This window comes from Plectropomus leopardus, chromosome 4 (genome assembly GCF_008729295.1).
Source record: "Plectropomus leopardus isolate mb chromosome 4, YSFRI_Pleo_2.0, whole genome shotgun sequence".
In the NCBI taxonomy this organism is placed as follows: Eukaryota; Metazoa; Chordata; class Actinopteri; order Perciformes; family Serranidae; genus Plectropomus; species Plectropomus leopardus.
This window is the reverse complement of record NC_056466.1, coordinates 1293843-1319962: the sequence shown is the minus strand read 5'-3', so window position 1 is coordinate 1319962 and position 26120 is coordinate 1293843. Positions and strand designations below refer to the sequence as shown.

Sequence of the window (26120 nt, the reverse complement as noted above, 5' to 3'; positions counted from 1 at the left end):
GGCACTTGCATGGGATCCCATTGTGGAGAGCCGGGCCAGATTGGGAGGTGAAGTCGGGGAGGAGGAGGAGGGGGTGCCATTTGCATGTTATTACCATAGCATGTGTCAGGCCGTATATAACAGGCTGCAGGCGGCCTTGGCTAGAGACAGACGCACAGTTCAGAGTGAGGAAAGACATTGGGAGGAAGAAGGAAGCATGTTGGACCAGTGACAAATCTGTCCTTGGGTTAGACCAAGACCTTCACACAAAAACTTTCTGAAATTTGTCACTTTCTCAAAAGAAAAAAGAAAAAAAGGAACCCATCTTTTGTTTTCTCCCTTTACGCACTGGATTAACGCTTTATAACGGAACTGGAGGACTTCTCTGCTTCTTTTTCTTTTTTTAAATACAACACTGCACACTCACGCGCATCTTTTGTGATTTTTCATTTTTTAAGATCTGGGATTTATCCTTTTTTCGCTCCTCGGGACATGAATGAGAGCGGCGTGGCTGACAGCGGCAGCAGTTGATGAGAAAACCCCGTGAGGCGACAGAAACGTGCTCAATGCATCTTCCTCAGAGAGATTGAACAGGAGGAGGCACCCTGAGGACAAGCCGAGCCCCGAGACTTTTTACTTTATTTATTTATTATTTATTATGTATTTATTTAATATGGGGCGCGTCATCCTGCTGACTCTCGCCGTCATGTCCATGTTGCTGTGCCAGGTAAGATACACAATCTCCTTTTCTTCCAAACAATGAACCACCACCACCCCCTCCCACCACAACACACACTCATACAAGCGCTGCTGTGTGTGTACAGTTACTGATAATAAGCTGCTCTCCTCCGCAGGGGTTTTGTTCGGGAGTTTTTGAGCTGAAGTTGCAGGAGTTCCTAAACAAGAAGGGAGCACAGGGCAACAAAAACTGCTGTAAGGGGGGCCTGACCTCGTCTTTCCAGCAGCAGTGCGAATGTAAAACCTTCTTCAGGATCTGTCTCAAGCACTACCAGCCCAACGCCTCCCCGGAGCCCCCGTGCACCTACGGCGGCGCTGTGACGCCCGTGCTCGGCTCCAACTCGTTCCAGGTCCCCGACGTCATCCCGGAGAGCTCATTCACAAACCCCATCAGGATTAACTTCGGCTTCACGTGGCCGGTAAGCGCAGTCATTCATGTTTCTTTCACGACAGTAGATTTAAAAGCAGGGAAAATCGCGCCTTTTTTGAAAGTAAATCCGTGCGTAAAAACGCGCTGCGGCACGATTTCTGACCACAACGTCAGGGCTGAGAGCGCATAAAGTTTACAGGTATTTAGTTTCACCAGATCAGGTTAGCGTTTTGCATCCAGCACAGTGAGTGTATGGCACAATCGCCTCGGGCCTTTGCTTGATGTTATCGCCACATCTCCGCTGGCCACCTGTCTCATGAAGCCATTTGTCTTCCCAGGGGACCTTCTCGCTGATCATTGAGGCATTACACACCGACTCCAAAGACGACCTCTCCACAGGTAGGAAATAAACACCCTTCCTTTTCATTTTTTTATCACTTTTACGCACTTTTTTTCCAATCCTTTAACCCTTCACTTTCTCACTTTAGAGAATCCAGACCGCGTCATCAGCACCATGACCACCCAGAGGCATCTGACGGTGGGAGAGGAGTGGTCCCAGGACCGGCACATCGTCGGCTGGACAGAGCTCATGTACTCGTACCGCTTCGTGTGCGATGAGCACTACTACGGGGACGGCTGCTCGGTGTTCTGCCGGCCCAGAGACGACGCCTTCGGCCACTTCACCTGTGGAGAGCGCGGGGAGATTGTGTGCGACGCCGGGTGGAAGGGACAGTACTGCACTGAACGTGAGTAACTTTGTTTTTTGTATCAGTGTGTGTGTGGTGCTGAAAATATTTTTTAGACACTATGAAATGGATTTAAATAATAAAAAGTTGTTAAACGCAAAAAGTTGCTTTGAAAGTAATTATAGGATTAAGTATTATTTGTTTCAAGTGTAGAAATGTATTAAAAAAGTTAATTTCTACGTTGGGTCTGTAATCAGATCCTCCGAGTGCCGTTAGAAGGCAACTTGTGCGTAAACACCACCCCCTCCTCCTCCCTCGCACGCACACACACACGACCACTTGATTTATTCTAAGGAAAGTTTTTGGGAATAATCTCACGCGTGCCATAAATTTACATGCTACCTTCCGATTCGTTACTCTCGGAGTGGGCCGGCCGCTGATTGGCCGAGGCGGGGGAGGTATTGTTTGAAGTGGGCAGCTGCCGGCAGAGAGGAGACAATGGAGCAGCTGTCGCGCACTGGCAACACACTCGCCAGCTGTCCACTCTTATCTGCCCCAATCCGAGACATTAAGGGGAGTGTGTGTGTGTGTGTGTGTGTGTGTGTGTGTGTGTGTGTGTGTGTATGTATGTGTGTGTGTGCACAGAATGAATAAAAGAGTTTTGACCCGCAGCGAAGAAGAAAAAAAGAGGGTGGTGGGGTGGGTTGAGGGGGTTTGTGTGAGTGTGTGTGTGTGTGTGTACACTCTGTGGCACACACACATTCACACACTCCCTCCTTTGTCTCAGCACTATGTTAAGCAGAAAATTCTTCCATGGTGATAAGGAGAGTTTGAGGTAACAGCTAATAGGTTTAGGAGCCCCTCCTTTCCTTAATTTTAATGACTTTGTTGAGATTTAGGTGATAAAGTTTTCAAACAATGAACCTGTGTTTGAGTTGTTTTTGGCATCTAAAAAGTTCATTTCTCGTCCTGTACAGCGATCTGCCTACCGGGCTGCGACGAGGAGCACGGCTTCTGTGAGAAACCCGGAGAGTGCAAGTAAGTTTTTCCTCCACTGGGTTCACTGGGGCATTAATTAATTAGTGGGACACATGAGGTAATGTGAGTGGACTGACCGGTGTTCCCTCCTAATTGGACAACAACAGGTGCAGAGTGGGATTCAAAGGCCGCTACTGCGACGAGTGCATTCGTTATCCGGGCTGCCTCCACGGGACCTGCCAGCAGCCCTGGCAGTGCAACTGTCAGGAGGGCTGGGGGGGACTCTTCTGCAACCAAGGTGAGGAGAGAAAGTGGTGAAAGTTAATGAGTGATGAGGAAAAACAGAACCAGAAAGCTCTGATGGGGTGATTTGCTGATCAGAAGACGTATAGGGGTTAAGAGACTAAGTTAGACTTTGAGACATTTAGGTGACATAAAACTCTTGGTTCAACAGCATTTTGATGGATATTTTCAATGTGAAGCAGGCTCTTACTACATTTGGAAAAATCTTAATTGCAACTGTAATTATATGTCTAACAAACTCTCATTCTCCTACATTTTCTCCAACGTGCTTCAAGGTCTTTTGACCAACAAATGGGTTGGGACTGGGTTTATCTCAAATTTTGAAGCAGGCTCTGACTACATTTGGGAGAATCTTAGTCAAAACAGAAAATATACGTCTAAGAAGCTCACTTTTCTCCTACATGCTTCAAGGTCTTTTGACCAGCAAAATCGCCCAATCTGTGTTCCTAGGTTTACCCCAATTTGTGAAGAAGTCTCCGACTACATTTGGAAGAATCATAATCAAAACAGAAATTACATGTCCGAGAAAGTCACTTTTCTCCTATATTTTCTCCTACATGCTTCAGTCTTTTGACCAGCAAAGTGCCAAAGCAGTTTTTCTAGGTTTATCTCAATTTTCAAAGAAGTCTGCGACTACATTTGGAAAAATCTTCATTGTAATAGAAAGTACACGTAACTCGGTTTTCTCCTACATTTTCTCCTATATGCTTCAAGGTCTTTTGACTGGCAAATCACACAAATAGTGTTTCTGGGTTTACCTCAATTTGTGAAGGTAGCCCTGACTACATTTGGAAGAATCTTAATTGAAACAGAAGTTATACATTTGAGAAACTCCCTTTTCTCCTACATTTTTTCCTACATACTTCAAGGTCTTTTGACCGACAAATCACCAAATCATTGTTTCTGGGTTTACTTCAATTTGTGAGGCAGGCTCTGACTACATTTGGAAGAATCTTAACTGAAACAGAAGTTATACATCTAAGAAACGAAATTCTCCCCTATATTTTCTCCTAAATGCTTCAAGGTCTTTTGACTAGCAAATCACCAAATCAGTGTTTCTGGGTTTACCTCAATTTGAAGTCACCAAATGCTTACTGGGAAGAGTGAGATAGGAGATAGAAAGTGGACAAAGTGATCTTGAGGTCAAGCTCGGCACAGGATCTTTCCAGAATGCCATCTGTCCTGCTTTTCATCATTGAATAGTAAAGTTTAAAAGTCTGAGATGGGAGAGAAACAAAACAAGACATCACGATAGCAACAAAACAGGCATCAACACTGTGGTAAAAAAAAAAAAAACAACAACAGAGGAGCAGTTGTCTCAGAATGAACAGTCAGAACAGCAGGCCGCAGGAAACAAAAAACCACTGGAAGGAGAGAAAGAGTCGAGTGTGCCGGAGGACAAAAAGACATTCTGTCGCTGCTGCTGTTGTCCCGCCATGTGTTGTGCTGTGGCTAATCCACATGTGCTGCCGTGTCTTTCCAGATCTCAACTACTGCACCCACCACAAGCCCTGCATGAATGGAGCCACTTGTAGCAACACTGGTCAGGGCAGCTACACCTGTTCCTGCCGGCCGGGCTTCACTGGGGCCAGCTGTGAGATCCAGGTCAACGAATGCGCTGGAAACCCCTGTCGGAACGGAGGAAGCTGCGCCGTAAGTGCTGTTTGGTCCTCTAGAATTAACTTGGAATGAGAGTGGGGACACCCTGTGAAGTGTGTGGCTCGGTGCCACCTGGCGTCTTCGTCACATGCCTTCATCCCTTCTCTCCCATCTGCTTTTACACAGCCTTGACTCGAGGAGATGTAAACACTATCGAACAGATGCGGCAGATTCACGAGGGTTCAGTTTGCAGCAGTTGCAAGACAGACCTTGATGTCGAGCCTGTTCTATTTTTTCCCCGCAGGATTTGGAAAACACATATACCTGCACTTGCCCTCACGGTTTCTATGGCAACAACTGCGAGCTGAGTGCCATGACGTGCGCTGATGGGCCGTGCTCCAACGGTGGACGCTGTGCTGACAACCCTGACGGAGGCTACTTCTGCCAGTGCCCAACGGGATACGCAGGGTTCAACTGCGAGAAGAAGATTGACCACTGCACCTCCAGCCCCTGCTCCAATGGTAAGAGTTACGGACCCAGTAAGCCCTTTTACTTTAGCTCTACTGCTCTACTGCTCACATCAGATAAGGTTTGTCTGTCCAACAATCGGACCAAACACTAACGCCGCTCCTATCCTTGTTCTCAGGCGCTCGTTGTGTAGATCTCGTCAACTCGTATCTGTGTCAGTGTCCCGATGGTTTCACCGGCATGAACTGTGATCACACCGGGGACGAGTGTTCGATGTACCCTTGCCAGAACGGCGGGACGTGCCAGGAAGGTCCTGACGGCTACACCTGCACCTGCCCTCCAGGATACACCGGCCGCAACTGCAGCTCACCCATCAGCCGCTGCGAACACAACCCTTGCCACAACGGTGCCACCTGCCACGAGAGAAACAACCGCTACGTCTGCGCGTGTGTTCCCGGGTACGGTGGCAGAAACTGCCAGTTCTTGCTTCCAGAGCACGCTGCGATCCGCGGATCAGAGGTGCCCTGGATGGCCGTGGGGTCCGGCGTGGCCCTGGTGCTGCTGCTGCTGGCGGGATGCGCTGTACTTGTTGGATTTTTCCGATCAAAAGTCCAGCGCGGCGGTCAAGTAGAGACCGTCGGCGAGGGAGAGACAATAAATAACCTGACTAACAACTGTCACCGCAGTGACAGGGACTTGGCGGTCAGCGTGATGCCGACGCCAGGCGTCAAAAATATCAACAAGAAGATGGACTTCTGCAGCAGTGATCCTGATGAAGGATCCTCACCAGGGAGGAGCAGCTACAAGAGCCGGCATCCGCCCGCAGACTACAACCTCGTACACGAGGTCAACTACGAGCAGGCGGCTAAAGAGGCCATGTTGGAGGCGGCCTGCGAAGACAAGTGCCAATCCGTGGACTCGTTTGAGTTCGAGGAGAAACGCAGCAAACGTTTAAAATGGTAAATATCTGATGCTGAAAGGAGTCTCTAAAACAAACTGTATCATCGAGGCTGTCAGGATGATAAAACTAACAATTTTTCTTTCTTTCCTAAAGCGATGCATCAGAAAAGAAAGCTCCAGAAATGTCTGCATGTGCGGACACCAAGTACAAATCTGTGTTTGTGATGTCAGAGGAAAAGGACGAATGTATAATTGCAACTGAGGTGAGTTTTGTTTTACCTTTTAGTGAAAAAAGACTTCAGCCTGTGATCTTTTTTGCCACAAACACTCATGTTTTTTGCCTCTTTGTGTCCCTCCAGGTGTAACGAGCCACCAATGGGCTGCCCGTTGCTCTTTTGCTCTATGGGAGAGTTTTTATACTCCTTCAGATGCTGCTCTAACCCTAGGGGGAGGTGTCCCGCCTTGAGACTGCTGCTGATACTGAGACGTTTAACTGATATTCAGAGTGAGCTGGTTCTCTACTGGAAAATAAGCGCAGGCAGCGGCGGCCTGTGGGATAAGAACTGGCGGGGTAAAAATAAAAAGTTTACGGTTGAAAGTAAACTGCCACTTAGCTTTCTGGTCTGCCTTTTATATGGGAGTGGGGGTTAAAAAAAAAAAAAGAAGATAAATATAAACGGACACTGTCTCGTGGCGCCAATGTGCGACGCTGCGATTTTTGTTTTTGCAACATTTGCACCCAGGCCTTTTCTCTAACCCACACGCCGTTGCTGAGCGCAGGAACTGCATCAAACGGTGGATGTTTGGCCATACTGGCCTGTTCTTCACGAGGCTGTTCACATGGGCTGTGCACCCATCACTACACCTGTGAAGACTGTATGTATACTTGATCACTGTGTTAAACTGAAGTGCGTTTTCTTCCCTTAAAGCCCTCCAAACCATTTATGACATAGTATTGTTCATTTTCTTCCTTTCTTTTTGGGGACATGAAAAATTTTGTCTTAATTAAAAAAAAACCCAACCTTTTTGATACAGATTGTCCTTTTGTAAAATAAAGAAAAAAAACAAGAAAAAAGTTTAAAATTATGATTTAATTTAAGTTAATTTAATGATTTTGTGTTATTTTTATTTTGTATTGTATATTTGTGATGTTTGTTATGATTATTTAAGTTGGCTTTTTTTTTTTTTTTAATAATGATGATATTTGCAAAGGCACTTCAGGTCAATGGGACTTTTTTTTTTTTTTAAAGAAAATGTTATTTAAGAGGGATTGTACTGTACAAATTGTTATGTTACTGTCTCCTTTGCCGTTTTTGAATGAAGGAATTAGCCAAGACTATTTTTCCAAATAAATATTGCTAAACGTGAAATTTTAATTGCGTCCCACTTTTGTTTTGTCCATCTGCAAGCACTCTGAAAAACACTTCTTTAGGGGTCTGTGAGCAAAGTTAATCAGTAACATCTGTTGTCTTCCCCTGGCGACCCCATAGTGGGCTTTTCTATGCCGACACTGTTGGCTACTGCCAGAAGTTGAAAGTGTCTCCCTGGAGACGGGAGAGGGGGCCTATTCATAAAAAACAATGTCCCTACGCTAGATTTACCACTCCTATTTCTCCTCCGAAAGAACAAGTCAGGTAATTCATGGCTCTAAAATTCAGATCAACGTAGAGAAACGCCTACTGGACACCCAAACACTTTTAGGTTTTCCACCCTTCCTGTTCGCAGCAAAAATAGCTTTTTTTCTCCACTTTTATCTGACGCTTTTTCCCCGCAGTGAAGTTTTGTCTCATCCAAACCATCACGTAGGAGAGAAACTTAAAAAATCGCCAGTTTTGATTTTTTCACAATTACCTCTTTAAATTCCCCTCAGTTTTCGTTCTTAATTGCCCCCACAAAGACGCTGATTGTGTTTAGACACAAATAACTGTAAATCATCGGCGCGGTAGAGTTGGCCTCTGAAGGGGTTTATAACCCCGCGGCATTATGGGAACAGACTTCAGCAGACAATGATGGAATTGACAATGGGGCACACAAAAGGCCACCCTTGGGAGAGCCTGCGTGTCCCTCGGCATGCTGGGAGAAAGAGAGTAACAGGAACAGATGTTGTTGAGTAACAGATGCCTTCTGGCCAGAGTTCAGCCACGACCAGCCAGACCTTCAAAGGCCCGAGCTGCAGGGACAAAAAAAAAAAAGATTATCTATGGGCCTTCAGGAAAAAGACAGCTTTTACACTGTCCTCGTGATAAATTTGTGGGGATTTGAGGAATGGCAGAGATAAGAGAACACCTAAGAGGACTTTTTGTGTCGTGTCGGAGAATACAGACAAAGAAACTACAGTGCGGCTGCACGGACACAGAAGGCACTCAAGCAGAAAGTTGAAGAATAAAGGAAAGTTATTTTTCACATTTGGAAGAATACACAGAAAGAATTTAGCAGCTTTTAGGGCTCAAAACACGTTGGAAAAGTCACAAAACAAGAGTAAAGTAAAAAAATAAAGCTGCCAAAACAGGGTGCCGTTAAAGTCTGAAACAAACGATTCCTTTCTCAGTTATTTTTTTCAGAAAACTGTGAAAAGTTTTCATTTTTGTTGAATTCATTATTTTGCTTGTTTTGTCCGACCATCAGCTCAAAACCCCCAAATATGTAGTTTACTATCAGATTATAGAAACAGCTATATTCTCATTTGAGAAACTACAACCAGTAACATATTTACACTTTTGCATAAAAATACTCAAAAGATTTTGTGTTCAAACCTAATATATTAAGAAAAATAAGACTTTTATCAACTTGTACCAACTAAAATATTCTGAAATGGTCTACACCATGAGTCATTCATAAAAATACAAAAAGCTTTTACCAAGAACTGTGACTGTATTTGTTTTCTTTTTGTATTTCATTTAAAGCATCTTTGAGTACTTAGTACTTACAGGACTTAAATTGTGCTTTTCTATTATTGTTACATTTGTTATATTTAGTTACGTTTACAAACTGTGAACCAAGTCCAGTATTTTAAGGACAATTTTTAAGTACTTTTCTCGGGTAGTTCTTATGCATTTTGTACTTCTACTCCTTTTCGGAGGCAAAATATGTACTTTCTACTGCACTGCAGTAAATACTTTATCTGACATCTACAGTTATGAGTAGCTGGTCTACAGGTACCAGACACTTAAATTTAATGTCTTTAAAGACTTTTCCAAGAATTTTTTAAACCAAATTTAAGACTGATTACTAGACAAACCATCTTTTTCATGTTCGAGTATTGCAGGTAAGTATAAAGGTAAGAGGTAAGTTTTGTGTAGTAATACGTAAAAGGTACATTTTGCCACCAAGTACGTGCAAACATAAAAAGGTAAACAAAAGTTTGGTGGAAGATTTTAAACATTAGAAATTAGGATTTTCAAGCAGAAGAGTTTGAAAATCAGACGGATAAATGAAATGAGATCAAACGTTTGTCAAGATCTCACTAATTCAAATTTCAGCCTTCAATACATTTCAATGACTTTTAATACCCATGCAACTGAATTTAAGACGTTTAAAGAGTTTTTAAGAATCTGCAGACAGCCTGAATACGCAGACCTACTGACAGAAGCACATGTGCACGCACGCACACACACACACACACACGCGCGCGCATGAAGGACGCACAGATGCACACACACTTAAACTCTAATTGAAAAAATAAAAATAAAATAAAAAAACACCTCTGTGACTAGCACAGATTTTTAAGACTTTTTTATTTGGAGAAAGAAATCTTTGAAATCACTCATGTTTTTTTTTTAAAATTCAATTAATTTATTGAGTACGACATCTAAGTTCTCAGAAAAAGTTAAAATCATGCCTTTAGTCTTTTTATACATAAAAGATGTGGTTTTACGATGACAAGTGATTTCTTTTTTTTCTTTTTTTTTTATAAAATGACCGTTTCTTCTTCTGACATATTTTAATCTCTGTTAAAGAAATATTAATGTAGAAAAACAATTAACTTCCCTCCCGATAAAACAAATAAAACAGAAGAAAAAAAAGGCATAACACAGTACGTTACAATGCGCTGACATGGCTTCAAAGCACACATATTACAGTACTGTACAAGGGTCCGCCTCAGACAAAATGCACCAAAACCACTTCCACTGCTGAGGATGGATCAAACCTCTGAAACAGCTCAGCACTGCTTATTTACCAAACCCAGACCACAGCATGGTGTTGGCAACTGGAAAATGAGGTAAAGATTTCCAAAAAAAAAAAGAAAAAAGCACCAAAGGTTTGGCGTTTAATTTTACATATAGCTTATAACCAACCGTGAGTTGGAGGAGTTTCAGTCCAGCTTCTCTTAAACTCTTTTTTTAACGTCTTTTCTAGCACGACGCGCTGGCGAAACAAACGACTGCGCATCGATTCGCAGTGTTCAGAGGCCAATGAACACACGCTGCCAGGGCCTGTAAATAAGCAGTTTTTCCACATTTAAATGGGACATTTAATGTCAATATTTATAGTGAAATCCAGACACAAAGGATTTGAATCTACATCTTTGCTGGAAACACTCCTTTTTAAAAAGAAAAAAAAACGTCTCGATTAAAGTGATATTTTTAGTCAAATTGTCTCGTCCCTCACAAAGTTCTGAAGCTCAAAAATGTGTCACTTGTTCGGGAGGTTCACTTATGAAATCATGTCAATTAGAAGGCTCTTACAAAGCTTAAGTAAACTACTGAATATCATATAATGCTTCGACTTACAAACATTAAGGAAAATGAGCAAAAAGCAGGGACACAGAAGGTCTTTTTAAAATCACCTTTTAGGCGTAAAAATAAGGGAAACAAAACAATCTTCGGCCAAATACTTCAGGGGACGACAACATCTACGTCTAAGTAACATGATGTGCAAACTGAATTGTGCATAGAGATCAAATTGTAATAAATATTAATGTGATAATTCAAATTATCACTAGTTTGACTTTGTCAAAACTTGTAGGGGTGATTGTACATTTTCATGATTAATTTAGTTTTTACTAAAACGTTAAAAAGTTGTTTTTTTTAAGTGCTGCGAGAAAAGCTTTTAAAGATTTTTTTTTAAGCAACAAACACTTCCCATTTATTATTAACCAGAGCCCCAAAAGACAAAACACAACCAAACACTCAATAAAAATCCTGATAAAAATCATTGATTTGTCATAGTTATTATTCAACGTTTAACTTCCTCTGAATGGCTCTTTCACTTTAAAAGTTTTTTTTGTTTTTTTTTTAAATGTTCTGCCTTATTTCTGCTTCAAAGAATCACATGAGCAACAAATAACAAACTGAGCGTCGTAGCGATGTACAGGAATTTTACATAGAAGTACTTTAGTAAGTTTTCCAAAAAAGTAAACGGATCTATGGTAGCTTTAGTTTTCACTGTTTCTTCGTTTGATGTAGCTTAAAAGATGTGAAGCATAATGCCTGTCTTTGGACCACCGAGGTAATTGTAGGTGTGTGTGTGTGTGAGTGTAAAACATGCCGAAATGTTTCCCAAACATTTCATATGAGAAAATAGTGTCCCTCCGAGCCGCCGGGGGCTCGTCCTGGTTCGAGGTATATGATCCTGGGGCCGACCAGTGGCGCCTGTGGAAAATGTTACAAAGCTGTCTGATGGATGATGGTGAATTTCATTCACACTGCTGTGCATCACGCCTCCTCCCCCTCCTCCCCCCCCCCCCCCCCCCCCCCCCTGTAGTCCCACTCAGCTCGGACTACTTTCCTTCTTTATCGAATCATTCATCAACCTTCTTTGTCACCCTGGTTTGCTCGTGAATAGCGCCGCGCTCCATTCACATTCAATTCATTTAGTTCAGGAGGTGCATTTCTTTCTTTATATATCAAAAAAAAGGGAAAACTTATAAAAACAAGCCTTTTAAAGGTGCGTTTGAACTGAGATTTTTTCAAATTTAATTTAAAGAAATCACACTATGCTACTTTTAAGGTTCATATTTGCATTTTGGGGTTCTAAAAATGCTTTATTTTCTTCAAACTGTCTGTGCTGAACGCCGGTATTCACCCTCTACCTGAAATGCTCTTTTTAAGCACCCATTTCTTTAAAGTCCCCTCCAAAAAACACCCGGTCTGATCTGATCAGTGAGCGTTTCCAGGTCTTACGCATCTCTGCACCTTCTTTGCATCCGCAAATTGATTTTAAACCTTAGAGGCCTGAGCGAATCGGCTTGATTTCTTCTAAAAACGCTAGAGAAAAGTAATAAGAAACTTAGTTTGCTTTATTTTGAAAACATGGAAAAAAAGGCAATGAGCAACTTAGCAATAAATGTAAATAAAGAAATTCTTAGTAATTAAGAAATTTGTAAAATGTGACAAGAAAAATGAGAGAAAAATAGCAAAAAAAAAATATAAAATGTATAATTATTATATGTATTTGAATTACGATATAGAAAAAAACCCTAATGTTTCTTTTTAAGGTCATTTCCTTGTTTATTTTTGACCTTTCTTTTCCTTTTGAAAAAATTCAGGTATTATTCTTGTCATTTTAGCTACTGTCTTGCCAAAAATTTTGTGTTGTTTCTGGTAAAGTTATTCATTGCCATTTTTTGTTCTTGAAAGGAATCAGGCCAATTTGCTTCAGGCTTCAAAGGGTTAAAGGTCTGTGTTTAAGTGCTTTGTAGTGCCATGTAACTGATTCTTTAAGAGTTTAACAACCATTTTAACTAAATATGCTACCTTCTAAAGGGGTTTGGAAAATCTTATTCTTTAATGTTTGGCAGACTTCACTTGTTACACAATGAGGCCGTAACGTTTAAATCTGAACATAAACTTAGAAAGATTTAAAAAATACCAAACAAAAGATACTAAAAATCGATGGCCAACATAACAAGCTGTCATCACACAAGCTCCCACTTAGAGATTTGTTTAAAATCTTTCAGCTTTTAAGAGAAATTCTGTCTTTTGTTGGTCATATTTTGGAAATCAATACGTTGTTTTTCTCAGCCACTTAGCTGAGTCGTCGGGATAAACAAAGTGCTTCAAAGAGGAGACTGGGTTGTAAACAAACCCACAGTTATATTTTCTGCACTCAGAGAAACTGAAACTCAACAAACTCCAATTTTCGACTTGAATTAAATGAACTGAGGGTGAATAAAACCTTGCACCCCCTCCCCGCCAACCCGTGCTTCCCCGTATTTTCCCTAACTTGCATCTCCATAAAACCCCGACTTCCCATCCCACCCCCCCCCCCTCGCCTCCACCTGCAAACCCAACGCCTCCCCTCGCCCTCACCCACTCCCAAACCCGCTCTGTATTCCTAACCTCTTTGGTGACTCTCTGGTGTCTTTGAAACAGGGTTCCTACACATCCTCTATTTCAAAAGTCAAGATCAAAAAAAAAAAACTTTTTTTTTTCTTTTTTGGCTGTTGTTTGGATGGCTGCTCAACGAGGTGTGTGATTGTTAGCAATGTCGCACTATAGCTTATGATTAGTCGTCACGGCAACAAATGTCACAACACAGGAAATGACAGTAGGACTACAACTATTTAAGATGGGTTTCAGGGAAGGGGAACAACTTTTTTTTTTTTTTTTTTTTCCAGGATTTTTGTGCAATTCCAAACTTTAAAATTTACATCATTTTCAAACTTGAGTTTCCAGCCCTGTGTAGGAACCCTGATTTGAAGGTGTCGTTAAGCTAAAACAATGGGAACCTGTACGCGCTGTTCCCGCCGCAAAGAACAAAACATCAACAAGGCTGTTAGGACCAAATAAGTTTCGGTTGAAGGAATGGGCTCACTGACCTTCCCCTCTCCCCCTCGTGTCTCCCCCATCTCTCTCTAGGTGGAGGAAGCTCCGTGGCTGGGCATGTTGGCCATGCTGCCAACCATGCCCGCGCCAGCCATACCTGAGGGCCCTCCCAGAGCCGGAGGGCTGTGCTTGGTAGGTGAGGTCATGTCGGCTCCACGCCCCTGGCCTTGGCCCTGGGGGGCGTGGTGGGCGTGCTGCAGGGCGTGGCGCTCCAGCAAGGTGCGGTGGGTGAAGGCCCGGTGGCACACGTTGCACTGGAAGGTGCGCTCGGCACGGTGGGTGCGCATGTGCACGTTGAGCGAGCTTTTCTGGGTGAAGCGCTTGCCGCACATGGAGCACTGGAAGGCCCTGACGCCAGTGTGCACCACCATGTGTTTGAGGAGGTAGTCGCGCAGGGAGAAGGAGCGCCAGCAGATGGAGCACTGATGAGGTTTCTGACCTGGAGGGGAAAAAACAGACATAGACGGTGCGTTACAAATCACATACTAATACCTGCTAACATCTGTCTTTTTATTGCAATGAGAATGCGTGAAATCGGCATTCACACGGACTCTGCAGTCGACACGGGTTTTTATCGCCTCCGGCTCATATAGTCATTGATGGGAATGCAACACCCGGGTGAATTTCAGCTCCTTAACCAGCAAGATGCAATGATGCACCATCACTAATTACCCTCCCTCTCCTCCAAAGCAACCTCCAATTCAGACTCTAATTACCCTCCTCTCCTCCAAAGCAACGCTAAAACACAGAGCCAAATACATCTGCACCGAGTTTGAAAGGAGGACTTCATATGTAAGAGTTAAATAACGAGAACAAACCACTGAAAAGTTTTTACAGACCTCTGTTCCAGCTGCTGTCTACCGTTCACCTGTTCTTCTGCCTGTCCATGACGTCGCACAGACACACCACCAAGACAACAGTGGAATACAGCCAATCGCTCATATTTAGCAGGTTTAAAACACTTGCATGCACTGCTTAATTGCGGTGGGAATGATGTACGTGTGTCCTGCTGTCGTTGCTCAATAATCTAATTACAGTTTTCAGGACATAGTGCCAGCTGAAAATTAGCCAGATGGCTAAATATCTTTTGCTTATGTGTGAAACAAGATGTGAGGATGCAATCTAGGGAAACTCTGACTAACATTTTCACCTTTTTTGGGCATTTTATGGAACAAAAACAAGAGAAAACAAGTGACTGATAAATTCACAGTTACACTATTAATTAGTTGCAGCCCATTATCAAAAATGGAGAATGCACATAGTACACATCTTGAAGGTGCAGAGTTCAAATGATGCAGCAATTAAAAAATAGATCACCTTATTAGTGCAAAGAGGTGAAAGAACAAATCAACTCCTTTTAGATTTTGAGAAAGATTGATTGTGTGTTGTTTTTATAAATAAAATAAATTAAATGTACTGTTGAATGCAGTATGCACACACAATCAGGACACACTACTTCTCTGTAACACTGTGCCCTGGAGTCTCCTTCTCATGTATTTGTATTACAATTGGTGTTTTAAATTGTGTCAAATCATGTTTGTACAGTATTTTATGTAGTTGTTGAGTCTTATGTATTTAAAAAGGTCCATCTAGGCAAATTGCAAATTTGCAAATTGCAAATTAGCAAATTACAAATAAGCTTAGGCTATAAATGCTGTGGTATGCGGCATCAGTTTTATGCTATATACTTCCCGGCAGTCGGCCCAGTGAATTAAAAGATTTTTTCACAGTCTGCAGCTGCTGCTGCAGGCTGAAAACATTCTTTCATTTTGTGGTCCGAGTTCACTGATGTATGAAAAACCTGTCATGGTGTGAACTGGGGTTAAAGCAGCAGCCATGACTCAGCTCTGAGCACAGAGTGTTGATTCTCTGCTGAACAATCAAGGGACTAAAGCGTCTCTGGCTCCACTTTTTAGTGCCGGATCAGTGTGCTGGGTACCCCAAGCAGAGGGCAACCACAAATAGGGTAGCAAAGGTACTACAGGTACCATCCCCGTCCACAGGGTGCCCAGTAGCTCAGTTAGGGGAGTGGGTGCCTCATTTAAGGTCTGAACTAGGAAAAATGTCATTCTCTCACCGTGCACCTTATATATAGAATAATCTGCAAAAGAGCCAAAATTTGGACACTCTTCTATCATTACGGCTGTTCAAATGCCTTATTTCAGATCTTGTTTTAATCAAGAGTAAATGTTTTTAATTAGAATTCTACATCTTACCGTGTTTGTTTTTTCTTGTTTTTTTCGATATATTTTTTTAGCTGTTTTCATTGTTATTATTGTTTGTTGTTTTGTATGATTCTCTTTTAAACTGTAAATCGCGGATCAAACAGCCGATGGTCCGACAGCAGCGCAGTGAGACAGACAAACAGAGCGCAGCTTCTCCTCACAGCACCAAAGTGTCTGAAACGTAACATTTGCAGAGTGGAAAATGATTTCTTTAGACTTCTACAGACGACTTTGTGTTAGTTTCAGCTTTAATCAGACTTTGGATGAATTTTTTAGAAACACCACCATCGCTCCGATGCATCACGGGGGCAGATGTAATGTTTTGGGGCCCGGGGCCACAAGCACATGAGCTTATTTTCAGCCTTTCTCTGACTGTGAATGTTGGCAGGCTGTTGGCAGCTATAGGAGAAGTAGGCCGACTCAAAAGTTGTTGTTTTTTTTCTTGAGGAAAATGATTAAACAGCACAGAAGTTTGACAGAAGCTGAAGTCAGAGTCCTGCAGTCAGGAGAGGTCGGCCTATTATCAGCACAATGTGCTTAAATTTACCTGAAGTTTGTTTAAGATGGAGCTTTTCATTTTTATATAATGCTGAAAAGTTTAATAAATAATAATAAATCATAAGTTTATTACACTCTAACACACCATGGTCACATGACACTGTGTCAGTGAACTATGAGCAAAAAAAAACAAACCACAAAAAATTTAAAAACAAGCAAAAGGCAAAATAATCCTTCATTAATCGTAATCAAAGTAAAATGTTCAATTAATCATGATATTGATTTTAGGTATGAGGTTCAGATCTTTGCTGGGAGGAAATTTTTTGGACCAACTTTGAATTTTGGTAGAATAGGTCCTCCAGCTGGTGATGCTGTTCTACAGTATATTTGTCATGTTCAATGTCTGACAGAAAATAAATATTTAAACCAAAATTAACCTGATGATATCTACATATCTCACTTAGGAGTCAAAGGGAACCATTAAACTTGACAGAAAAGTTATTTGATGTACATCCTGATATATATCGATATCGACTGATATGAAAAAAATTATCACGATAAGACTTTTTTCCATAAGTCTTATCATGTCTTATTCGCCAAACCCTAGCCAAAAGCCAAAAAAAAAAGTTAAAAAAAAGGTACCATCCACAACTTTTCACATTGGAAACACAAAAAAAATGTGTACCAAATTGAACTGAACCGACCTACAAGTGGAAACGCCCCACATGAGGAAAGATCGACGTATCAAGGCGTGGGAGAAGAAGACGAGACTCACCGGAGTGGATGAACATGTGCTTGCTGTAGTTCTTCCTGGAACGTAAAGATTTGCCACAGTGCGTGCAGTCGAACGAGGTCTCAGATCCCTGGGAGGAGGGGGAGGGGCCTGCAGAGCAGGAGGAGGCGGAGGGAGGCGGGCTGGGGTCATGGGCGCCGGAGGCGGGGCCTGTTGACTGGGCTCCGTCCCCGCCATGCTGTCGATGCCACCCATGGGCCCGCCCACGTAGAACGGAGCCGGCTGCGACTGGCTCACTGGGTACTGGAAGAGAAGCTGAGGACGAAAACACCCCAAACATTCAGTGTTCGCGTCGGTTGAAATATATCTCCATTATTTAAGTAAAAGTTTACAAAAAACTGCACCCGACATTACTTCCTGCTATTTTTATTTTTATTTATAGTTAGGATATGTTTCTATGCACTGTAATTTTTTTGTTTTACTATTTAGTAAGATTGAAAATCAATAAACAATTTTTTAAAAATCTCATATGAAATTGCATTGTTTTTCATTACGTACACAATTTTTTTTTTTTTTAATTATGACAAGATCCAAACAAATAGTCCTCATAGAGCTTAGTAGTCTTATCTCTTTGAGATACATACGCAGATACTACAAAAGTGAATTCACATAAAAAATACAAAGGCCAAAAAGAGCCAGTGAAGTAAATATAAGTACAGATATGAACTGGGGCCAGAATAAAAATAAAAGGTTATTATGTATTTAGAACATATATCATCTTAGATATGGGATACTGTTATATTGTGAAATGGAATAAAAGGTGTTATTTTGTAGCATAAATTAAGTGCTTTTGAGGAGATTTAAAACTAGCGGGATATATATTGTGTATCGAGATATAGCCTAAAAATATCGCAATGTAATTTTCAGCCCCATTTCACCCAGCCCTAATATGAACCTAGAAAAACAAATTTTAAAAAGGGAAAAACAAACTTCATGAATACAACCAGGATGTTTGATTTAGTCAGTTTACAAACAAGAATGTGAAAACCATTAAAAATAAATAAATAAACAATTCACTTTAAATAGCTTCCCCAGCTTTTTAAAAAAATGTCCTGTTTCAGTCTAATAGCCAGAGTAATCCTTTCCAGCCTATAGATGTCGTCTATAATATCAATCCAATCATCAGCTGTAGGTATTTCTGGTTTTAGCCACTTTCTACTTACGGCTTTGCTGCTGGAAATTATGAATTTAAATTCTGATGCAAAGACCTGTGCACTTGTTTTTTTTTAAAGTTTCAGTATGCAAACTGTCTGCTGCTGAAATGTATTCACAAACTAGTGGATTTATATATTTCTTGTCCTTTTCTAAAGTGACCCTGTCATTTGAATAATAAAAAAAACAGTTTATAATCAAGTTATTTTTGACAAATGGTAATTATATTTCACTTTGCCATTTCATTGTTTAATTATTATTGTACAAAGGTGACAATTTAATGGCAGCGCTTCCGTTTACATGCACCTTTTTTTCCCACAAGGTCGTGTGCCCACTCTACAAAACATCAAATGCAAATCCTCTTTTTCCTCATTTTAATTTCCAAAGTCAACACACCTGTCAATCAAACGGTGAAGGTAAAAGTCTGAGGAGAAAAAAAGTCCAGCTTTGTAAAGTGAAGCCTTTGTTTGGTTTTTCTTTGTTATCTTTGTTTCATTGCTCTGACTTGAGCGGGCTTGTTTTTCGTTAATTTAAAAGCTGCATTGCGTTTATGTCTGCTTTCTGTCAATCACATAGAAATACAGCAGATATCTCATCTTAAATAAGCTGCCTTTAACAAAGAAATGACCACGTTCTTGTCTTATAGATGCTGTCGATGCCATGGGTCCAGTCAGGATTACCCTCTGGATTAAAGTATAGAAATCCATATATTAATAATAACTGGAGATTCTTTTGGGTGCAAATTATTTAAGTGTTTGTAATATTTAAACCTGAGATATTTCAGATTTTACTGTTCTTTCTGTAATCGCCTGAAAGTTTGTTTTAGTTTTAGTGTGTCAAAAAAAAGCTGGGTCCATGAAAGTATCTTTGGGAAGGTTTAAAGGTGTTCTTGAGTAATGTTTTATTCCCAGTTAATGCATTTGAATAATTATTTATTGTTAATGCTGGTTTTGCTTTTGTTCATGTTGTGACAGCTTAGTGCTTACACAGTTTTCTGCTTAAAAAAATATCTGAATGAATTAAATAATTCTTTAAAAGAAACAATTTGAGACATTCTTCTTTTAAATGTTGGAGTTGGCTTATTCTTCCACCACTTTGTATAATAATAATATAATATAATATTAATAAGGAGAGCTATTTTTTAATCAATGCATCTTATGAACTTTGCATCTTCAAGATGTGGTCTAAGCATTCTCCATATTTGATATTTGGCTGCAGCTGATGATTAGTGTAATTATCAGTTAATCGGTCAGTTATTTTCTTGAATAATCAACTAATTCTTTGGCCTATAAAATGTCAACAAAAAGTCAAAAATGTCAATCAGAGTTTCCCAAAGCCCTAGATAACATCCTCATGTGTTTCATGCACACTCAAAAGATATTTATTGTCCAGAAAATATTCACATTTAAGGAGCTGAAAAAAAAAACAAATTTTTACTTTTTTTCTGCCAAAAACAAACAAACAAAATGACTCAAACTGATTAATCAACTATCAATTAGTTGACGAGTCATTTCATAGTTGAAAACTAATCAGTTAATCGTTGCAGCTCCAGTTTGATCACCATGTTTATTATCTGTTGGCACAACAACAAAAAAACACCAGAGAATAATCTGATGTCATAATTTTAAACATTTCTGAGCCCAGCAGATTGTTGAGTGTACATTAATTTTGACTGACAACAATGCAAATATTTTTGCCGCCTGAAAATGTCAAGTGTCTGTTTGTTTTCCAACTGTGACACACGAAATGTAACTGCAGCTCTACTTAGCGCTCTGACAACCCTTTAAAGGTCCAGTGTGCAGGATTTTATGGAATAAGAATCACTGTGTTTTCGTTACCTTAAAATGAGATTTTTATATCTACATAGAGAGCGTTATTTTGCGTTGGCCAACGTAGTTAGCAACAAGTTTCAGCTTGTTGCAACTTGCAGTCCTCACCACTAGGTGTCACTAAATCCCCCTAAAACTTACACACTGCTCCTTAAACCTTACAGCCAGTTTGTAGAGATATTTTTGTAATTACAGTACAAATTAAACACAATCATAGTGTTTGATATAAGTGACGGCGCACACTGACCTGGTTGTTGATGGACTGCGTGGTTGGAGGCGGAGTCAGAGGCTTGTTGACCCTTCCTCTGGGGTTGAAAGCCATGGTTTGAGGAGACTCACTCTGGGGCCAGAAACTCTCCGAAAACACCCCCTGCTCATCGTAGAAATCCTTGAAGACACAAACAAACATCTTCAAAGATCAAAACACACATATCAAAAATCTGACACCAGTTTGGACTGTATTTGTGTTTTGGCTGCATCTCAACGATTGCTAAAACAATAAATCTACAACCCTCGTGCTGATTAAATCTTTATAGAAAACACGTCCATGAAGTCTCAGGTACACTTCTCTCATATGCACATATTTTAACAGGACGCTGCACGCTCACCTGCTCCATAGATCCTGTCCGTCTCCGTGCTCCTTTGGTGAATAAAGTTTGCATGAAGGAACAAAAGCCCTAGCTACTCATTTTTATAACTCCACCATGGATCCTCTCGTGCACAAATATTTACAGACCACATCCCCCATTATTTGCATTTACGACCTATTTTTCACCCCCAGTCCTACACATGCACGCAGACGTTGGAAAGATCAACTCGCTTGGTGCGGTCTGACCAGTCGAGCTGCATTGCTGTCAAAACAGCAGCGTGATCAAACGTACAGTTGGATGTATGGCTGGGAAGATGATCAGAGAGGAAATACCAGAATAGGTGGAGCTCGCCTAACGAAAAGGAGCAGTGAAGTTTTGTTTGTGAGTCAGAGAGGCTGATAGAGTTTAACCAGCCATATATGGGACAGCAACGTGGATTTAAATCCCATATATGGTCTATGTATTTTGATAACACAACAGTGAAATGCATCATTATTGAGTAAATGTTAGCCACTCCTACAAAGAGTTAAATGTCTGTTTTTGGTTAACCCTTTGAAACCTGGGAAAACTGGCTTGATGGAAAGAAAGTAATGAGCAACTTGAGAACAAACGACCCAGAAAGAGCAAGAAATTGGTAAAAAACAATACAAGAAAAGTGCCTGAAAATGAGCAAAAAACAAACAGACAAAAAAAATGTGAAAAAAACACAGGAGTTAAAATAAAAAAAAAATCTAATTTATTTATTTAAAAAAGGTGGCTCTTTTTTGCATTTTCCAGGATGTTTCCTACCAAGTTGCCCATTGCCTTTTCCCCCATGTTTTTGAGAGAAATCAAACCACCGCTCAGAGTTCAGAGGTTTATATACTTGTGAAAGAAGTCTGAATGCAGCACGTCAGCCCAGGTTTCGAAAGGTTAATTGACTTCATTAAATACCTAAAAAAATACAACCCTGCACATGAAACGTTAAAATAAAGCAGCCCTGCATGCATGTGAATGATGACATCTGATAAGAGATCTTTACATTTTAGACCTGGTGATCAGCGTTCATCAAATCTGCCTGTTTTGCATCATGCAAGCTGCAGTTTGTCACATGACATATATTCCTCTTTCTCTATTTTCTCTTATCACTACTCAACAAACACTATACTTGCAACCCACGCATTAGCAGGAGAGCTTTCCATCACTCACAAAGAAATCTTCAACCTGTAATTGAAATCTTAACTGAAGTCCAAATTACTCAGATTTGCGCCCTTAATCTGGAAAAGACAATATTCCAGCTAAGCTGTTTATATGGCTAATTAAAGTAAATATGCCACTAATATTCCTGTTTACGTGCAGCCGTGCATACTCTGATTAACTGCCCTAACATGTTGTTAATTGCTGCAAATGATGGAAAATTGCTGGAGCTGCTTTTGCCATTTTGCTTCTTTGTATCAAAACAGGGTTTGTTTTCTGAGTTTTCCACGGGTGTTCGATCGTGCAGACACAGCCTGCATCTTTCATTCCTTCAACCACCCACCTTCTTGAAAAGTCTGTGTTGAGATAATTGCAGATCCAAAAATGACTGACAGCTGTGTGTGCGAAACGGCACGCTTACATTCAGTGGTGCTGCTCATTATTGTCTAACAGGTGTACGGGCATGAACTTGACACTACGCTTAAACTTCATCGCTATTGTGCAGCTCGAAATGATATCACCTGCACAAGATGTCAGCAGCCTCTTATTGATATTTTGGGTTCGTTTTTGCGCAGTGGAAGGAAGCATCTTTCATTATGACATACAGTCAATGCTGATTTACAGATTTTAGACAGAAGATGTGGAGTTGGGCGACCTTCCAACATGTTTTTATTTCTTTAAAATGTGGTCCAACTGTCACTCACATCTGTCTGAAGGCGGGTTTTTATTACGGATTTGTGCAAAACTTGATTGATTTTTGATTTTTTTCAAAAAACATAATTGCGAGATGACTGCGTCTCCATTGAGTGATGTTATGTGACTTCTCCTCTGGCAATAACATCCCAGTAACCATGGCGATGGATGTTCAAAACATCGGCAGCTTTATTTCTACTGCAGCCACCACACTAGCCGTCATTAATTCCAATCAAAGGCGACGTAGGCGTGCTATACGAGTGATAATGGAAAGGCGAGCCCCTTATAGTGTGAGCAACCACGTATGAGGGATTTCTGGGAGCTGATAGTCCACGATTTCACAGAGGAATTGTGGATTCAAAACTTCAAGATGATCCCCTCAACTTTTGAAGAGTTTTGAGATGCAATAACAGCTCCTGTGTGACCTATAAAGGCCGAAAAAGTGTTTCCACTGCAGTTTTGCAAAATATGACATTTTCAAATCACCTGAAAAACCACCGCATGCGAGTGTAAAAAGTTTTTTTGTGATAAATGGATTTTTTTTCAAAACTGTCGTGTTTCCATTAGGCGTATTTTATATTTGCAATTTTAGTGTGCGCAGTTTTAAACCTGCCTTGAGATCCAGTCAGAGTGAGTCAGACCACTAGCAGATCTGATCACATCTCAGCTGCAGTGCATCCTGCATGTAATCTCACCTCACATTCACACACGTTTCCTAAACCAGATGAGATGATGGCAGATGAGATTTAACAGGCATATAAAAGACAAGTATCTCATAACTAATAATGAAGTCAGCCAAATCTATACAGCTTGACAAATACCATCTAACTTATGATATACTTCATCATATCACTTCACTCTGCAGACACTTTTATTATGTCACAAATCCAAAAATGTTTTTAAATTAAAACTATTTCCAAATAGTGGCTATAACAATCAATTTGATAGAAGAGACACATTTAAGACATACACTAAAAAGTTGTGCACAGAAAATCTTAAAATCTATGGGATCAAATAACGCAGTGTGAGGATAAAAACACAAGTAGTTTGGAAAATAATTGATGTACTACAGCCAGTGGTATGTTTTTTGTTACACTTCCAGCATTGAAGAGCACATGAAAGGCTCTTTAGTAAATGTTTTTTTAAATAGTTTCTATGCCCAGACACGCAAGTAAGAGATGTCACATGAACTGAAGGGCAGCCCAGAAAAAAACTGCTCAAAGACAGAAGATTAGATTATTTCGAGCTGAAACGGGTAAATTAGTGATCACATGCTTCGCTCCACATGAAAGACACAACGCGTTAACCTCCTAAATTGAGTGGATTATTCCATTTCCGATCTTGACTTACTCTGCAGCACTTTTGAGAAAAACTGACAGGCAAAGCTGAATCCTTTTGACTGTGTGGCAGATGTTCCTTGTGTAGTCTGCAGGGTACAGCAGGCTGCGGCATAAATCCGCTCCACTATGGGTTTTTTTTTCCTCTACTTATTTCAAGACTTGTGACAGAAATGCTGAGAATAAATTTAACACAATACGGTAAAAGTTCCTTTCTCAAGCAAAATGTTTTTCAGCAAAGTATTAGCTTGAAATCAAAGTCTAAAATCTGCATTATGTTTTATGCTCTGAATGCTTCTGCAAGCAGTGGTTGATTAATTATTTAAATGTTCAGTAAACGTGAGCTTTACGTCTCTTGTATGGTTTTACATTTTAGCATTTTTTGCTTTTATCAGTTGTTGTCATTCATTGACTCAACTCTGATTAAAACTCACCTGTCCAAAGCCTGCCATGGATTCCTGGGAGCCCTCCTGCTCTCCGTCCCGCCTCCCGTCCTCCATGGCGTACACGGTCCCATCTGGGTCCTGAACCCCTTCATCTTTCACCACCACACCTTCTCCTCCCAGCACCTAAAGAGAAAAAGATCCAATTAAGAGCAGCAAAAATAATTATCTTTACAACAGAGCTCAAAGGCAGCAGACAGTTAACAATGAACAACAATGACTTGACCCGGCTACAACCCCCTAAAGCAGCACTAATGAGTTTAACGACCTACAGTAAATATGCAGAAGTCCATAGGACATCAACAAGGCAATTACTGCTGAAGTTGAGACGAGAGCTCCTCTTCAATTGTGCAAAGTGCAGAAACATCTCAGCGATATACGCCAATGCAGTGTGAGAAGAGGGAAAAGCAGAAAAAGAAAGAAAAGCAAACCGTTGCAGCTCTGCATGCCTGAAAGCTGTAACCATGGCAACCCTTCCCCTTATCCCCCTACCTGGAGTCTTAGCGGCTGCCTCTGCTTGCGGCTGTGGCTCGCCCCCCTGTCTCTGTCTCCGTCTCTTCCCCGCTCTCTCCCGTCCATGTCCTCCTCCTCGCTGTATCGGTCCATCCCCACCAGGTCATCAGAGAGGTCAGTTGTGTTGCCGCGGAGGCTGTCCCTGCCGATGCTGTCCACACTGCCCACACCGGAGCTGCAGCCCGCTGAGAGGTTCCCTGTGCTACTAGTGCTGGCTCCGTTGGCCGTCTGCGCCAACAGGTCTCGGAGCTTGTACCTGACATCCTGAGTGCAGCTGGGGCTCTGCTTCATGAGGATTGTGCCGGCCCCGGAGCCCAGGCCGCCGTCGCCGCCACACATGGAGCCGGGGCCCATGTCGCCCAGTGACATCAGACTCACCGTGTTGGCTTGCTCCATCGGGCCCGGGCCGCTCTCGCTGACGTTAACGCTGGCACCCCCCATCCCCCCGCCCATGTTGCTCGCCCCGCATTCAGCCATGAAGTTGGAGAAGTTTGCGTAACCTCCACCGCCGCCTCCGCCGACGGAGCAGCTTCCACTGCCACCGCTCTCTCGCCCTTTCCCCCCGCCACGCTCTTCTTGTTTGGGCAGAACTCCTCCGAGCAACCCTCCACCTGCTGCTGCTGCTGCCGCCGCCGCCGCAGCTGCACTCGCCGCCCCTGCCGCCGCCTTCCTCTGAGAGATGATCTGGGTGCACTCGTCGATGACCGTCTTGATCTGCAGGATGCTGGCAGCGGTGAGGATGCAGAGGGCCTGCGACTGCAGCACCACCAGCGAGCCGCTGTACATGAAATCCACCAGCTGCTTCACGGTTTCGGCGGGCACCAGCGGCGGCACTGAGATCTCAGAGTGACCCAGCAGCAGCTTGTCCTGGAAGAAAGGGCTGCCGGCTGCCAGGACGCAGGCGTGGGCGCGCAGTGAGGCATCGTGTATCCGCACGGTCACATCGCAGAAGAGGCCCTCACGCCGCTGCGTGCGCAGGGCTTCCAGCACCGACTGGCTGGAGTTATGAAGGTGGATGTAGTGCACGGTCTCTGTGCCGGACGCCATGGCAGGAGGTGGCGAGTCGCTGGGGACGGGGTGGGAG

General features: G+C 41.8%; 2 protein-coding genes across 2 annotated transcripts; one reads left to right on the top strand and one right to left on the bottom strand.

Moving 5' to 3' along the window:
* The first annotated feature begins 637 nt into the window (after positions 1 to 637).
* On the top strand, positions 638 to 6386 carry dla (deltaA). Its single transcript, XM_042484408.1, has 11 exons — positions 638 to 706; positions 834 to 1136; positions 1426 to 1486; positions 1576 to 1833; positions 2751 to 2811; positions 2919 to 3049; positions 4538 to 4707; positions 4958 to 5174; positions 5300 to 6080; positions 6176 to 6284; positions 6381 to 6386. The coding sequence occupies exons 1-11, from the start codon at positions 638 to 640 to the stop codon at positions 6384 to 6386; spliced, it is 2166 nt and encodes a 721-aa protein (XP_042340342.1).
* A 7352-nt stretch (positions 6387 to 13738) lies between these two features.
* zbtb45 (zinc finger and BTB domain containing 45) lies at positions 13739 to 26120 on the bottom strand. Its single transcript, XM_042485559.1, is given in 6 exon segments — positions 13739 to 14226; positions 17286 to 17426; positions 17429 to 17558; positions 20532 to 20672; positions 24515 to 24649; positions 25016 to 26120. Coding segments are annotated over 6 exon segments (2025 nt in total). The 5' UTR covers positions 26084 to 26120; the 3' UTR covers positions 13739 to 13816.

Excerpts from the sequence above, each read along its gene's own strand:
- dla (XM_042484408.1), top strand. The coding sequence starts at position 638 with ATGTATTTATTTAATATGGGGCGCGTCATCCTGCTGACTCTCGCCGTC. Across the intron at positions 2,812-2,918 it reads GAGAAACCCGGAGAGTGCAA|GTGCAGAGTGGGATTCAAAG; the intron begins GTAAGTTTTTCC and ends GGACAACAACAG. Across the intron at positions 6,081-6,175 it reads CGCAGCAAACGTTTAAAATG|CGATGCATCAGAAAAGAAAG; the intron begins GTAAATATCTGA and ends TCTTTCCTAAAG.